At 41.6% G+C, this 16,325-nt stretch overlaps 1 protein-coding gene across 1 annotated transcript; it reads right to left on the bottom strand.

The window, feature by feature from the left end:
- Positions 1–1,603: 1,603 nt before the first annotated feature.
- On the bottom strand, positions 1,604–13,221 carry SERPINE3 (serpin family E member 3). The gene is made up of 9 exons (XM_069969982.1): positions 13,078–13,221; positions 11,598–11,883; positions 8,818–9,051; positions 5,308–5,505; positions 4,356–4,554; positions 4,172–4,272; positions 4,005–4,091; positions 2,710–2,793; positions 1,604–1,718 (listed from the first exon to the last, which is right to left on the bottom strand). Exons 1-9 carry the CDS (start codon positions 13,153–13,155, stop codon positions 1,675–1,677), a joined length of 1,311 nt encoding a protein of 436 aa, XP_069826083.1. The 5' UTR covers positions 13,156–13,221; the 3' UTR covers positions 1,604–1,674.
- Between the last annotated feature and the right edge of the window lie 3,104 nt (positions 13,222–16,325).

Consider the following 16,325-nt stretch of genomic DNA (forward strand, 5'->3'; position numbering starts at 1 on the left):
CTGCATGTGAAGGCTCCCTTAGGTCCCTCGCAGCCAATCAGTGCACAGCCCTGACGCATTTACTGATTGGCTAGGTGGGAGCCTCTGCAGCTGGAGGGCAGATTAGGTAAAAAGTATGGTCCAGGCAGCGGTGGGGGAGGGGGTTTACGAGGGGTGGTATTTACATAACTCGTAGTGGAATGACAATCCTGCTGCAAGTATGTAATCTCATTGAAGATATCTGCAGGGGATTTCGCTGGGAACTCGCAGTGTTAAATCCACTGCGGAGACGATAGGTGATGCGTGTGAACACATTCTAGAATGGAATTCTGTGCAGAAATACTGACATGCCAGTGATAAGCAAATTTACAATAATTTATCTGCAATCCGCTTAGCAGCCTGCTTCTATGTATGTAACTGACTGATGCTCCTCCCCGGGTACTGGGAAAAGTTAGATTCAGTCCTGGGAAACTTCCCCCAGTTTCCCAGGATTGGATCCAGTTTTTCCTGGGGCACAGAGTGGCAGCGAGTTAGAAGGCAACTGGCTGATGAGTGGATATCCAAGATAATGAAGCAAATCGCTTTGTTATTACTGTAAATTCGCTCATCTCTAAGCACAGCCTTAAGGGCCCAATAGAACAGATGTTGGGCTCCTGATAATGAGGAATGATCTAGGGCGATTGGTGCGCGTTTAATAAGCTTTCAAAAGGATTGATCAGGTTTTATCTGGCTTGTTGGCTGACCTGCTGGCCCATATGAATACGTGGTCAGTTGAGAATCATTCCATGTAAAGCCTTTTAGACTTTGGTCTGTTAATAGAATCTCAACACGATGAGTATGTAATGAAATTCTGAAAATAGGTCACATGAAATACAGTCCTGACAATTGCTGACCAAATCTAGAACCTGCACTTGCCGAGAAGTCCTCGAAACTCTTCTCCTGGGTGCTGCTTACATTAAGCTTGGTTTGGCCCCATCCGCAGTCAGTAGCGGATTATAACAGGTCCATTTCAAGCTGTAGCCCGGGGCCCTGAGCTCCTTGGGAGCCAATGGCCACCCAAACACTCATACTTTAGGGGGTTGATTATCTCCTGGCTGCAGTTCTGCCATGATTTGCTAAAAAATTGCTACTTTTCTACATCAATTTTGCACAAACCAGGGCATTGTAACATTATCTGTCCTGTACTATGAACACATTAGTGCTGCCATAGTTACAGTGGGGTGGGGGGGCAGGCTTGGTAAACAGCCCGCGGCCTATGGTAAAGTTAATCCGCCCCTGTCCGCAGCATCTGCAGAAGTTATAGTGGAAAAGGTCATTAGACTCACAGTAGTGCAGCTTTGGGCATGGGCCTATACTGTGCCAAACTAGATGTGCTGGGTTCCGATTTTTGGGTCGTGGTTGACTACTTGCGTATTGGAAACATCAACACACATCCGTGGCCTGGCCATAAACTGCAGGTGTTTTCTAGATAACATGCAATATGTTCCTAGTGGTATTTTTTTTATCTTTTTATAAGCTTTGAGACCAGAGCTTTGATAACCAGAATTACTATCGATATTTGTAGCAATAATTAAATAAAATAGTTAATTGTAAAACATAGCAAGGCTTTATTAAAGAAACTTCTAAATATAAATGTCTTCATCCATTCTCACGTAGATAATAAATATAGAAATACACTAGTTATTAGCGGAGCCTTCAGTGCAACGGATTGGTGACTCTTCCTATAAACAGCACAGATCCTACAGACAAGAGAAACCAAGAAGAGGTTTGTTACCCAACGCACAAGGAACAAGCATAGATAATTACAAAGATGTGTTTTAATAGATTTTCATGACTATATTTTGTTTTGTAAGCTGCAATGTTAAAAAGATGAGCATAAGAAAGTCCCATGACCGGCAACAAGCGGACTAGATGCTATTGACAGTTTGGATTAGGAGGTAATTTACTCCAAACAAGATCTTCCCTATAAGTTTATATATGCATCTTTGTGTGGCGTTTCCAAACTTAGCCATTGTGGTCTGGACTATAGAGATACTGCTGTTATAGGAAATCTATCAGCTGATTAGTCCTAGCCTCAGTACAGTCAACAAACTAGAACCATAAACAGTCAATTTATAGTATTAAAACCTAAGGCCTAATTCACCTATCCGTTCTGTCCGCAATCGCGGGCAGAACATGAAACCAATGTTATCCAATGGCCCTGTTCACACTTTCGTACGTGTTTACGGAGCCGCGATCCTTGCCGCAAAAATCTGGACATGTAATGCGGACCGGTTTTTGCTGCATGGATCGCTAGGGTGAAGGAAGTGTAATGTAGTGCACCGTGAAGCACGAAGCACTACGTATACACATTCGTAGTGCGGTCCGCGGAATGCATTACGCATGTGTGAATGTGGTCTTAAAGGCACAATATGATTGCAAACCTGATGGTAGCCCCTTTATAGGGCAGGAAGTAATGCTATACAAACTTAAGTATTTATGGTCTGTAGTATTAACCCAGCTTAAATGGATGCACACAAATGTAATTTTTAACAGTTTGAACCCAGCCTAAGGCGCTCTCTAGCTTTAAGCAGTTTTGCATTGGGTGCTGGTACACGCCAGGTCAGACAGTTACCAAAACAACTCTACAACGGTCTAGCACGCACGTAATCTGTCTTTCCTTGCTCTATACACTGTATCTACACAATGCAGCTTACATATTGATTTAGTCAATTAAAATCTCTACCATACCTGAGCTGGCTTGTCTTAAGAAAAAGAAAAATGGTCTGTCCGCTTTAAACACAGGCATTCTGGATCTTTTCAACAGCACCATCGCTGTAAGACACAAAGATGAATAAGAGTTGATGATTGTATTGACATGAAATAAAACACCATCCACAGTAATTCTCTAAAATACCAAATGGGTAAATTAGACTGGAATGATATATTCTGCTTTTGCAAAAGGAAAAGTATAGAGGAAAGACTGCAGATTTAAGTGGCTCACAGGTGTTATGGCTATTAAAAAAAAAAGTTAATTGCACTCCAGTGTGCTGCATTTACACGCAGCGATAATTCGTTCGATTACCGATTTCGAAGTAACAATTTTTTTTAACGATCAGCGTTTAGACGGAATGATATATCGTACGGAAAAATCGTTTTGCGATCACTTAAGCCTTTCTCGTACATAGGTTAAATCGGTGAAGGACTGTTTACACTGAACGATCTGCGAATTTTTTTGCGAACGACTAAGAACATGTAAGATCAAAATAAACGATTTCTCGTGCGTCGTTTGATCGTTCGCTGCGTTTACACGTACAATTATCCTTCAAGTTCGATCATTATCGTGCAAATTCGAACGATAATCGTTCCGTGTAAACGCAGCAGTAATCTTCAATATCAGATCAATTAATGCCGTTTTTTTATTGACTGCAAAATATGCTACTTGCCAGTGGCCAGTATATCATGTACTCTTTACATAATGTACACAGCAGCTTGTAGTCTGTTATATATCACCTCGTTGCTTACGTTACAGCTTACACTGCTCAGTACTGCTCTATAATGTCCTCCATTCGGCTTCTGTTGTGCTAAAGAGTTATAGGGGCCAGGGTGTACAATGTATGGGAGATTAGGCTAGCTTTCAAACACAATAGGAAAATAAACACAAACACCATGTGATGCTGGGTTTACACTGAATGATAATTCACCCAATCAAACGATTAACGATTTTGAAGCAACGATTTGGTTTTTATAACTATCAACGTTTAGACGGAGAAAAATAGTTATTGCAATCGTTTAAGCCCATCTTTCACATACGGTGAATCTTTGAAAGACTGTTTACACAAAGCGATCTGCGAATATTTAGCGAATGACTATTTAAGAACATGTTCAAAGATCAAAATGAACGATTTTCTTTTCGCTCATCGCTTGATCGTTTGCTGTGTTTACGTGGAACAATTATCGCTCAAATGCGATCGTTATAGCGAAAATTCGAACAATAATTGTTCCATGTAAACGCAGCATTATTCTACCCAATTACATTTACCCACCTGTTACACCTGAGGCTCTTGTGCCGGCTTCTTCCACCTCAATCTCTGCTTTGTGAATTGCTTGAGAAACATAAAGATTTCTCTGTTCTGAAATGACATTCAGTTGAGTTGCTTCTTGATTTATATTGGATTTTTAATACTGTCGCTATACTAAGTAATAGAATTACCTGAAATCCCTTTGAAATCTGCTTTCCTTGGGTCAAATAGGTCTGAGACTCCCAGAGCTGTCAGCGCTGTCCTTAAATCGCTGAAGCTTTCTAATTTAAATCTGTCAACCAAAGACAGGTTATAATAAAAAAAATAACATCAAAAATTTTGCTTAAATTTTATTTCTATTTTGTGTTCTTTTACCTGGGCAAAAAGACATCCATTTTGATTCTTTTCATGGAGTTGGCCCATGTTGCAATGCTCTTTGAGGTCAGGGTAGACTCGATGGAGGATAATGGCATGTTCCTGTCTGTAGGACGTACTACAAACATACTGACTGTATTCCCAAGATAGGGCAGCTCAACTACTGTAAACTTTTCATGGGATGGGGTTTCAAATTGACCTGCAAAGTTTTTTTACAAGGTAAGGATACATTCTGATCATTACAATGCATAATTTTAAGGTTAAATCTAGTATTTAAAGGGATTATTCAGGATTTAAAAACAGCTTTCTTGCAAAACAGCACCACCCCTATCCTCAGGTTGTGTGTGGTATTACATTTCAGCTCAGTTAATTTCAATGGAACTGAGGACTTTCTGAAAGAAAGCAGCCATGTTTTTCTAATCCTGGACAACCCCTTATGTGGGGAAGAAAGTATGCTGTGACATAGGGCTTCTAGTATATTTTTTGCACTGGGGAAAATGTACCACATCATAGTCTTGTTAACTTGCTAATTTCCAAAACTATTGATCACTCAAACTTTTTGGCACCATTCAGTGTCGGAAAATTCCAGTGATTCATTTATGAACGATATTATGGTACAGGTCCATTAAAAGTTAATTTTTGATGGCTTCCTCCCTTAGAAATCATAGCACATATAGTGCTCACATTTCAGACCACCCATTTAGACTTGATTGATTTTCACATAAAACCCATATATGATCAATAGATTAATGCACTAACATACATACTCATATAGATTTGATTTTTGGATCACTATTTTGTTGGAGTTTTCTACTAGAGATGAGTAAACCTTGAGCATGCTCTGGTTCGTCTAGACACAAGCATGTGGCATTTTATTACCAGTGGCTGAAGAAGATGGATGCAGCCCTAAGGCTGCCTGGAAAACACTGCAGCGTCATCTCTTACTACTTACCATAGTTCACCTCTGTGGTTTGATGCATCATGGGAACTTTAACCACTGATCCGTCTGTGTTAATAAAAGGCAATGTCTGTGTGTCCGTGACAGAGAATTTTGTTTTCCATTTGCTTTTAAAATACATAGTGCTCACTAGTGCAATCTGCGTAAAACCGGATCCCAAATGATCCCCGGGCATTAGTGTCTCTATTCCACCTGGAAGAATCAGAACATGATTAAAGTAGAAGTAATGGAGGCTGAAAGGGTGATAACTGTGGCGCATGCTCCTGGTGACTCATTATCTGGGCAAAATTGACCGTCATTTTTTTTTTTTGCCAACAAGTGTGGAAGCTCTTGCTTTTATGGTCTTATGTTGGACTTACAGTTCAATTATTTAGGCATAATCATTACCAGAGGCCCATATCATATGTGTATTCTGTGCAACATGCTACTAAGCCATAGACTGGGGACCTCCCCCATAACATTGTTCTTAAAGTGAATGTACCATCAGTCCTGGGCTGAAGCACCGGAGGCAGGCTGACCCACCTCCAGTGGGAGGAAATCCCCTGCCCCTCTATGACGCGGCTCCATTGATTCTAATTTACAGCTAGTTTACACACAGCAGTTTTTGTGCCAAAGCCAGAAGTGGATTAAAAGGGAATTGGAAATATAAAGGAAGGATTTATACTTCTGCTTCCTACTGGATCTTCTGACCTTGACTCAAAAACTGCAGTAACCGTTTTTCAACACCCATATGTGAAACCAGCCTTACGCATGTCTCTTATGGGGGTATAACCATCTCAGCTAAATAGTTGTAGAACTCGTCAAGTTATATATTTTGTAAATCCATTGATTCAGCAAATGTGTCTCCTTCTCCTAATAGATCTGATATTTTCCTCCTAGTGTTGACGACTTATTACAGTATATAAAATCTCTAGATACCTACATTTTAGCTATAAATATACCAGCCAGACCACTGCTTTTAGAGCAGAGTGGGGGTCTGGCACCTCGATAATGAGCTGTCCATAATGGGAGGTAAAGACAGGATATATGGGAGAAGTAGACAAGCTTGCTAAATGAATGTATTTGCAAAAATATTTAACTTGATGAGACCTACAAGCTTTGCTGTTAGTTGAGAATACCCCTTTAGGGTAGCGTCACACGTACTGCACTTGCAGTGGATTTCACGCTGTGATTCCTTGTACAGTGAAGTTGAATGGGTCACATATCTGCAGCAAAATTTTCATTCCGCTGCCAGTATGTGACCCGGCCCCTTTAACCCCCCGCCGCCCGCCCCCAGAGCATACAATACCTGTGAGGCTCCTGTCTGTGCCCATCAGCCAATCCATGCACAGGCACCAACAGGAGCCAGGAGCCTCACATGCTGCCGCTCCGAGCAGGGAATGTATGCTCCTGGTGTGGGCTGCGGGGGGTTAAAGGGGCAAGGTCACATACTGGCAGCGGAATGAAAATTCCGCTGCGGGTATGTGACCCATTCAACTTCACTGTACCAGGATTCACTGTGGATTGCGCTGCAAACTCACAGAGTGAAATCCGCTGCAAATCCGGTACATGTGAAGCTACCCTTAAGAGAGATTCCTTAACTAACGGGATGTCTCTAATCTGTTGTCTGACTTTTTATAATGCAGAGTAACAGACTTCATTTTTAATAAGCAATTTTGTACCCCAAATCCTGACCCTGTGCACAAACCTTGTACAATGAGTCTAAAAGAGGGACCCAGGAGAAATGTGATATCAAGCTGAACCCTTGATGGTTCACCCTGTTGTTTCCCTGTCTATGTTCCAATACTCGCAACCGAGTGGGACGTAAGGGGCTATTTATTAGGGTGGTGTGGTGCTCTCCCCATCATGGAGGCACCCCGTTGGCAACAGGCTAGAGATATCTGGCTATCCCGTGTTTTGAGACTCGTAACTGAGATACCACGGACTCTTGTTTTGCATATTTAAATTTTGGGGGGCATCAGTGGAGACTCTTGATTGAGTACTTCATTGGAATTTTTTTCGCTGTTTCCTTGAGTTCAGTGATTACTGTGTTTTGTTGGTTGATTTTTCATTGCCCCAACTAGCCAGAATCCTACCCCACACTGACGAGGGGCAAATACCCCGAAACGGCTGTCTGTGGATGGAAGCCTGCCTCTGCAAGCCCTTGTCATGATCGCAATACTCGCACCTTGAGTTAGACATTGACAAAAGGGGCCACCCTGTTGTTTCCCTGTCTATGTTCCAATACTCGCAACCGAGTGGGACTTAAGGGGTTATTTATCAGGGTGGTGTGGTGCTCTCCCCATCATGGAGGCACCCCGTTGGCAACAGGCTAGAGATATCTGGCTATCCCGTGTTTTGAGACTCGTAACTGAGGCTCCACGGACTCTTGTTTTGCATATTTACATTTTTGGGGGCATCAGTGGAGACTCTTGATTGAGTACTTCATTGGAATTTTTTTCGCTATTCACCTTGAGTTCAGTGATTACTGTGTTTTGTTGGTTGATTCTTCTCCGCGCTGTCTTCATCCCCGGGTCCCGCGCGCTCTATCTTCAGAATGGCCGGTCAGCTGACTGAGCGCTCATCGCGGGACCATCGTGGCCTGTGATTGGCTGAGTGTGGCCTGCCAGCTGACCGGCCATTCTGAAGATAGAGCGTGCGGGACCCGGGGATGAAGACAGCGTGGAGAAGAAGCCTGGACAGGTAATGTATGATGCTGCAAGGATATCGGTAACTATGTCCCTGCAGACCTCGCTCAACGATCATCGGGCCGTGGAATAGGCCCAGTAAACGAGCGGCGATCTAGCAGATCGCCGCTCGTTTACATCGTTGATCGGGCCCTCCTCAGCTCGTGGAATAGGACCCTTAAAGTGACTCTGTACCCACAATCTGACCTTCCCCCCCCCCCCCCCCCAAACCACTTGTACCTTCGGATAGCTGCTTTTAATCCAAGATCTGTCCTGGGGTCCGTTCGGCAGGTGATGGTTATTGTCCTAAAAAGATACTTTTAAACTTGAAGCCTTGTGCCAAACGGGAGTATCTGTGCCCTAACTTTGCACCACCCCTCCGTCCCTCCTCCCCACCCTCTTCATCATTAGGAATGCCACTGAAACATTTACAACATGTTGAACATTGCACAGGTCCTTAACGATCCAGCCCATGTGTCGGGCTGCCACAGGTGGGGGAATAGGAGGCAATCTGCCTGAAGCATTCCTAATGATGAAGAGGGTGGGGAGAAGGGACGGAAGAATTGTGCAAAGTTAGGGCACAGGTACTCTGTTTGGCACGGGCTTCAAGCTTAAAAGTTGTTTTATTGGACAATAACTGCATCACCTGCCGAACGGACCCCAGGGCAGATCTTGGATTAAAAGCAGCTATCCGAAGGTACAAGTGGTTTGGGGGGGGGGGGGGGGGGGGGTCAGATTCTGGGTTCAGAGTCGCTTTAATCATAACCTTTTTGTCTGCCATCTAGCCCAAGCATAAAGAAGATTGGATATGCATATGGCCAGCAAAGTAATTACTCACCTCCGGTATTTCTGTTCACCCACTGGTTTATCTGGATAGCTGTCCTGTTGTGCTCCGTGAAGTTGGTGAGCTGCAGGCTGCTATTCGCCCATTGTACAGTATACTCTGTAAACTGTGTGGAAATAGGTGTCCCTGCTTGGACAAACAAGGCGCATGCCAAACGGATGGATGTATCCTGGCTTGAGTTGGTAAGTTCCCTGTGCATGCTCTTCATAAAGATCTCCACTGTTTTATCTGGTAACCAATACAAAGTAGACAAATGCAAATCAATACATAGTTACAAGTAAGGTGCTAATATTAAGAGGTTTTTTTTATGGGGAGTTGCTACTGCTCTGGACAGTTCCTGTCATAGACAGAGATGGCAGCAGAGAGCACTGTGTCACACTGGAGAGAGTATACCACTTCCTGCAGGACATACAGCAGCTCATAAGTACTGGAGGACTTGAGATTTTTTTAATAGGAATAAATAATCTTATTAATAGATACACCATGTAAAAACACTACAGACTGATTTCAGTTCTGACAATCATAACACCTAATATAGTAAGATTTATACAGAGAAGCCATGTAGCAGCTGTTCACAATCTAGAGGGTCTAGTAAATAAATCAGCCACAATAATTGCAATCTTGTCTTCTTCACATAACAGGTGGATCAAGACGATATTTGCTTGCTGATAAGCTGGCCATACGGCTGTCGGCAGAACATTGGTTACTAGGCTTAGCCGGGTGTGCATAGGAGGCAAGCTGATGCCACACTCCGCTTGCAGTTGGATGCAGCCCAAAGGCTGCCTGGAAAATATGGATACAGCCTATGGCCAGATAACCACCTCAATGTGCATAGCAGTGATGTGTGCATGGATGCTATACGGAGAAAGATTTAGTATCTGCCACTTTATACTAAGAGGTGACAGTGCTCTGTACAGCATTGTACCTGGGAGATCATTCTCAGCATTTTAAGGAAAAGAGGGCTGCGCAGCTTACAATGCTGATATGTAGTAATGACCTATCTTATTGACACTTTAGATGTCTCGATCACTTAGTGTCTTGAGATCTGGTAGGATTATATACAGTCAGTATGCGTGTACTGTGGCTCTGGTTTGGTTTCTTCTCTGGCAAAGCCTTTTAGACAAGTACTATGCATTGGGTAAGATCCGGTCACTACGCAGCATAGGGTGTGCACCTAATCCTAAAATCTTGATTTATTTAAATGAAAATCCTTTAAGTATTTAATTAAAATCAAATACAGACGTTTGAAACTAATTTCCTTCCCTCACGCTGAATGACCCTTTGGAAGGGAAGTTGTTATTGTGAATTATTAAAGGATTAAGAAGAAAAGAAAGCTGATACACCGCATGGCCATGCTCACCCTCAGTATGGCTTATATATCATGCATTGTATTCATTTCAGGTACATATCACTATAGACATGCCTTGGATAAACATAAAAACACACACATATATATATATATATATATATATATATATATACACACACATATATATACACACACACCTGGGATAGACATATATTTATCCTAAGATAATAAGAAAGGAAATACTAAAAGGGCAGACTAGATGGACCCAGTGGTCTTCTTCTGCCGACAATCTTCTATGTTTCTACATATATTTATATGTAAATACTGTTGCTATATTGAGGCGCTTTGTGTCATATTGCATTACGCGTACACCATATGAGTTTTCTCACCAGGCTCCTTTTCTGCTACCCACGTCCTAGATTATCAATAATTCAGAACAACTCAAAATTATCCTGAGTGTCAAGAGAAATTATCAGCTCACTGAAGGATCAGGTAACATGCTGCCCTTACAAATGTATGGAGAGAGAAGAGGCACTGGAGAGAATCATAAGCTGATAGATTGCAGGGAGACATAATAATGGGGGCATTTATCATTTGCACTAGTTTTTGGGGTTTTTTTTTTGCACTAGTGCACTATTCACTCGCTGCACAAAAAATCTCCATTCCACGCACATATTTAAAGTTAGATGCACGAGCCTTGATAAATCTTGCACAATTTTTATGTTTTTTTTTTTAAGCTAAAAAACCTGTACCAGGGTCTGACTGGAGTACTGCTGTGCAAAAGTCGCACATGATGCATCTGGCTCAAAAAAAGTAGCTAACTTAAACCACGCCTCCACTACACTCACCTGAAAATTTTTAAAATGGTGCAGCCGCTGCAAATTGCTAAAAACTTTTTGATAAATTTTGATTAAAAATTCACTCTATGTGCAACAGCACCAAATTAGCCAAAATAATGGTGCAAAAACAATGATTAATGTGCCCCAGTGAGTTTATTGCATTGCATCTCACCTGAATTTGCTTCACAGACTACACTGATCAATATTGCACTATAATGTCCTTTATGCTGCTACTTCATAAGAGATATATAGAGACAGAAGATCAGTGATCTCTATGCACAATAAATGGGAGAAACCATAGAAGCTAGTCTCTACCAACTTTCCAACTAGATCAGGGACAACTGAAAACTAAAGATGGCGTCTAAAGAGCAGAAATCTGTAAAAATGCCATATACCATATGCCAAAGTTATATAATAGCCTCCAAGTACCCCACATGTACACACAGAATAGCTTATACTGAAAGGTATAATTGAGGTGGGCTCTAACATTATTTTGGAACTTAGTCTTTACAGCTATTTGGTCCCAAGAACAATTCTGTGCATTTTACCATGATAGCCTGGTCCGCATGTATTTTTTTTTTAATAGATATTCACAAATATATATTTTTTAAAAACAGCGTAATTACCATAAACATTGTATCCCAAAGTCTTTGTTATCTGAGTGAAGGTGCTGCCTTGAGCGCCAAATTGCAGGAGCCCCAGAGACCTGGCCACGCTGCTTGGAGAGATGACTATGTTTGTCCTGTTCTCTGCGGTCACAATAGTCTGGTACAACTTCAGTGCAAACTCTGTGTTCTGCTCCCTGAGTCTGTCATACAGGTGGCAGTGTCCCTGGCAGAGGCAACATGAATACAGGAGGAACCAGAACAAAGCTAGAGGCATGGGGTATGTAGGCACAACTGGAAACCAGACCTGGAGGGGGACACAATAGGAGATGGTTAAGAGCAGGGGGGTCAAACTCAGGCTCTCCAGCTGTTGCAAAACTACAATTCCCATCATGCCTGGATAGCTAAGAAAGCAAAAGACATGATGACCTAGGCAATAAAGTGTCACCACTATATAAAACACCATATTTAAGTATACATTTTATCATGATTTGCCTTGTGATAGCGTGTATTTCATATGGTTTTGCTGTTTTAATCATAATAACGACATTGGACCTACACGAAGACAATTTCCTTAAAGGGATATTCCGGGTAAAATTTACTTTTCCCCTATCCACATGATAGGGGATATGTAGGAGATCGTGCGGGGTCCCCGTATCGGACCCAGCTGGCTGTGTTCTGAATAGAGCCTCGGGTAGGCACATGACCCGCGGCTCTATTCACTCCTATGGTGCGATAGAAAGAGCCGAGTATGGCGAAAGAGCGATGTACTCGTCTCTTTCCGTCACTCCATAGGAATAATTAGAGGCATGGGTCACGTGCCGACCCAGGGCTCAATTCATAACGGAGCCGGCAGGGTGAATGAATTTTTCCCGGAACACCCCTTTAAATTCAGTTTATATTATGAACACCAAGGGGGAGATATTTTAAATTCAGTTTATATTATGAACACCAAGGGGGAGATATTTCAAACTGGTGTAAAGTAGAATTGGCTCAGTTGCCCCTAGCAACCAATCAGATTCCAAGGATGAAAAGTGAAACCTGATTAGTTGCTAGGGGCAACTGGGCCAATTCTACTTTACACCCCTTTAATAAATCTCCCCAAAATGTATAAAATGTACTAAGAAGACATTAACTGTATAATAATAATAATAATAAAAAGCTTGAACTTTGTCATCAATAAATACACACACATACATATATGTGATCCAATAGCACTATAGCTAGTACATAAAATATGACCACTTTTTTCTCCTTTTAGCTGTGCCATCTGGGACACAGTACTGTATAATACACTGCAGCTGCTGAAGAACATCTTAAAGAAGGACGAATCACTGCGTGTCAGTCAACTTCCAACAAAAGTGACCTGCAGCAAGAGATGAGCATACGTGGCACCGCTTATCTCTGTATCTCAGTAATATTCATATAAATATTATTTCTAGACATGTCAATGGGATGTATGATGATATGAATAATTGAAGCCATTGTCCCCTGTACTCACAGTGTGTGCTGTCCTGTGCTGTCCTCTGGAGGTGACTCCCTGTGAATCTCCTTCTGCCGGGCACTTTGATGCGTTCATGAATAAATCTAAGTCATGAGACGCCACAGAGCGGCATATCCAGTGGCTGCAGCCTGTGCTGGCGATGTCTCTACCACTCTGGGGAAATTCCTGTGCACTTGTGGCTCTATATAGTGACAGGCGGAGAGGCAGATCTCCAGCCAGCAAATCCAGTGTGGGCGCAACCCTAGGGGATGCAGGTTGAGACTTAGTTACATTTCAGTATATAATATACTCTAGGCTTACCTTGCATGTACAGGCACAGAAAAATTATCATTTAGTGTCATTATTTTCACCCAAACTATTGTGCGACTGTAGGCAGTGATAGACATGACTGACGACACATATAGTACTATATACCACTGCATGCATAGTCAAAGATCACCATAAGTAACAGGGGAGAAAGAAAACCAAATTTTATTGCATTCATTCATAAAATACAAGTTTAGATGTTATGGTTGAGCAAAAAAAAAAACATCAACAGGTCAGAAGCGTTAAAATTTTTAGGTAGTTTGCGAAAAAGAATATTAAACATTAAGGGACACTTTAGCTTGAAAAAAATTCTTTTAAATCAACTGGTGCCAGAAAGTTATAAAGACTTGTAATTTACTTCTATTAAAAACAATCTCCAGTCTTCAGAGGTGACAGAGGTGACCATAAGAGGAACTGTCCAGAGCAGTAGCAAATCCCTATAGAAAACCTCTCCTGCTCTCCACACTGGTAAGAATACACCATTTTCTGTAGGACATACAGCAGCTGATAAGTACTGGAAGACTTGAGATATATTTATAGAAGTCTCCTCTGCTCACCTTGTTCTGGTCTCAGACTCAAAACAAGAAAGTGCCTATTCAGCCATACACTGTCCGAGGCAGACTGATGCTGCATCCAGCGACTGGTGTAGTCACTTTCTCATGTTGAGATGTCACCAGAAAATGGAAAGCAGTGGGGTTTGGGCACCATCTGAACAGGAGCCGCTAGCAAATCTAGACTTATTTTATCAGCCCTCCCTGTCTACTTTTACACAGGAAAAGAAATAGCTGGACAATCTTTCCCATGAATTAACATAAATCAATTTCTTAAAGGGAAACTATCAGCAGGTTACAAGCATCTAACCTGCTGATATGTTCCTATAGCACAAAGGGCACTCAGGATGAGGGTAAGTTTCTAACTTTCATCCTCTGCACCTTTTTTGATATTAGCAGTTTAATCCATATGCTAATAAGTAGTTTCAGTGCACTAGGGGCAATAGTCAGTTCCCACTGGCCGGCCCGCTCTGCTCATTAGGAGGGGTGGGCCAGCTGGGGCACAGGTTGGTGCACTGGAGGAGATAGTCCAAAATGACTTGTTAGCATAGGGATTAAACCACTATTATCAGGAACCTTCATCCTCATCTTCATCTTCAGCACCCCGTCAGCTATAGATACATATCAGCAGATTAGATTTTTAAACCTGCTGATAGTTTCCCTTTAAAGCAGAAAAAAGAGGGCTCTCACGTAAATAATAAATACAAATATTACATATTAAAGAGTTGACTCACGCGGGCTGAAATATTGCAGAAACAGAAATCTGCAGCTGAATATAGTAGAGGGCAAAATGATGAGATTTTAACAAATAAATAGGAATGAACTGGAATGTGACAGTAATGGATAAATAGTCACTGTTGTTTCAACAAGCTTAGCATAAATCAATAGTACAAACCAATGTAATAAACTCGGTCATATATCTTATCAGAGAAAAATGCTTCTAATCTCTCTCATCCACAGGTGCGTGGAAACTGCCAGATATCTACTTTAATAAAACATACAAGTATGCGGTAATAATAATAAAAAAAATATTTTATATTTCAGTCTGTAATTGGAGAAGCTGAAAGTATAATAATTGTCCCGGCCACTAGACATAAAGCAACGAAAGTTAATTATTTAAGGGACCGTCACAGCTAAGCACCGAAAGGGGAATGAAATTTCCATAAGATAAGTGTCTGTGACTGAAATAGGAAATGTTCGGGTAATTAGCAACCGTGAGAACCATTCCAGATTAGTGCATGTTCTCCATTCTTACTGCCTTAGTCTTGTCCTGTCGGAGCCGAGTCCCTTGTTATGTTACTCATTTATTACCGGACAAATATCTGGCATTTTTTGGATACGAAAAAATAAGATTTGCCCAAGTGAGACTTACACAATTGTAATTGCTCATTAAACTGCAAAAGAACTTATGGTATTTGCTGGTGTCCACATTCCACTGTGCATCCTTGATACGTGGCTATCAGCCGCTCTATTCACTCTGTAATTATGCAGATTCCTGATAAATACCTGGCCTTGTTCAGAGAAATTTCACATCAGATGGATAGAAAACGGAATATCTGAGCTCCGAGGAAATAATTATCTATAAAAGAGTCTTTGTATGGTGACCAGAAACTATGTAGCTGCATAGTGATATACAATATACTGAACCTGCTGCCTCACTACATTAAAGCATTACTAACTGGTATAATAGCATCTTTATTTGGTACTATATTTTCTTTTTATGAACTCTATTCAGGCCCTTGAGGTAAACCGCATCATTACGTTATTCTGTGTATGCATTTCTCTCTATATTACAAAGACCTGTGGTCTCCAAGATTGAGCTAGTTGCATGGCCTCAGCACCAAATTGCGCTACTAAGTCTGGTTATGCCAAGTAATTTATTCATTTACATAACTACGCCTATTAAACTTGAGTCTAGTGGGTGGTCTTATCCAGTGATTGACAGCAATCCCTGTATGTGTGCATATAGAGATAGCTGACTGCCCATTAGACCCCAGAATAAGAACACCACAGATTGGGTTATGGTTGCTCTGAAAAGGTTACAATGGGATCAACTCTCTACATTACTTTAGGGCAGTGCTTCTCAAACCTTTTCTACTGAAGCCTCACCCAACAGACCAAGGCAATGCCTGGGCCTCACCAGAATGACCAAGAGGGTGCATGGGCCTCACCAAAGTCTATTTAAAAGGTGAAAATACTGCTAGGGCTACCTTTGACCCATCTTTCAAGCTAGATACTAATAAAGCAAGTACTAAATAAATGAATAATGTTGCTAAAATGGAAATTTTTGCAAACAGCAAAAGGACTGTGCAGATTATAGTTATTTTTCTGACATTTGAGAAGCACTGCTTTAGGGTATCTTCAATAAGCCACTTAGAGCTGAGCAAA

The sequence above is a fragment of the Dendropsophus ebraccatus genome, chromosome 5, assembly GCF_027789765.1.
Source record: "Dendropsophus ebraccatus isolate aDenEbr1 chromosome 5, aDenEbr1.pat, whole genome shotgun sequence".
In the NCBI taxonomy this organism is placed as follows: domain Eukaryota; kingdom Metazoa; phylum Chordata; class Amphibia; order Anura; family Hylidae; genus Dendropsophus; species Dendropsophus ebraccatus.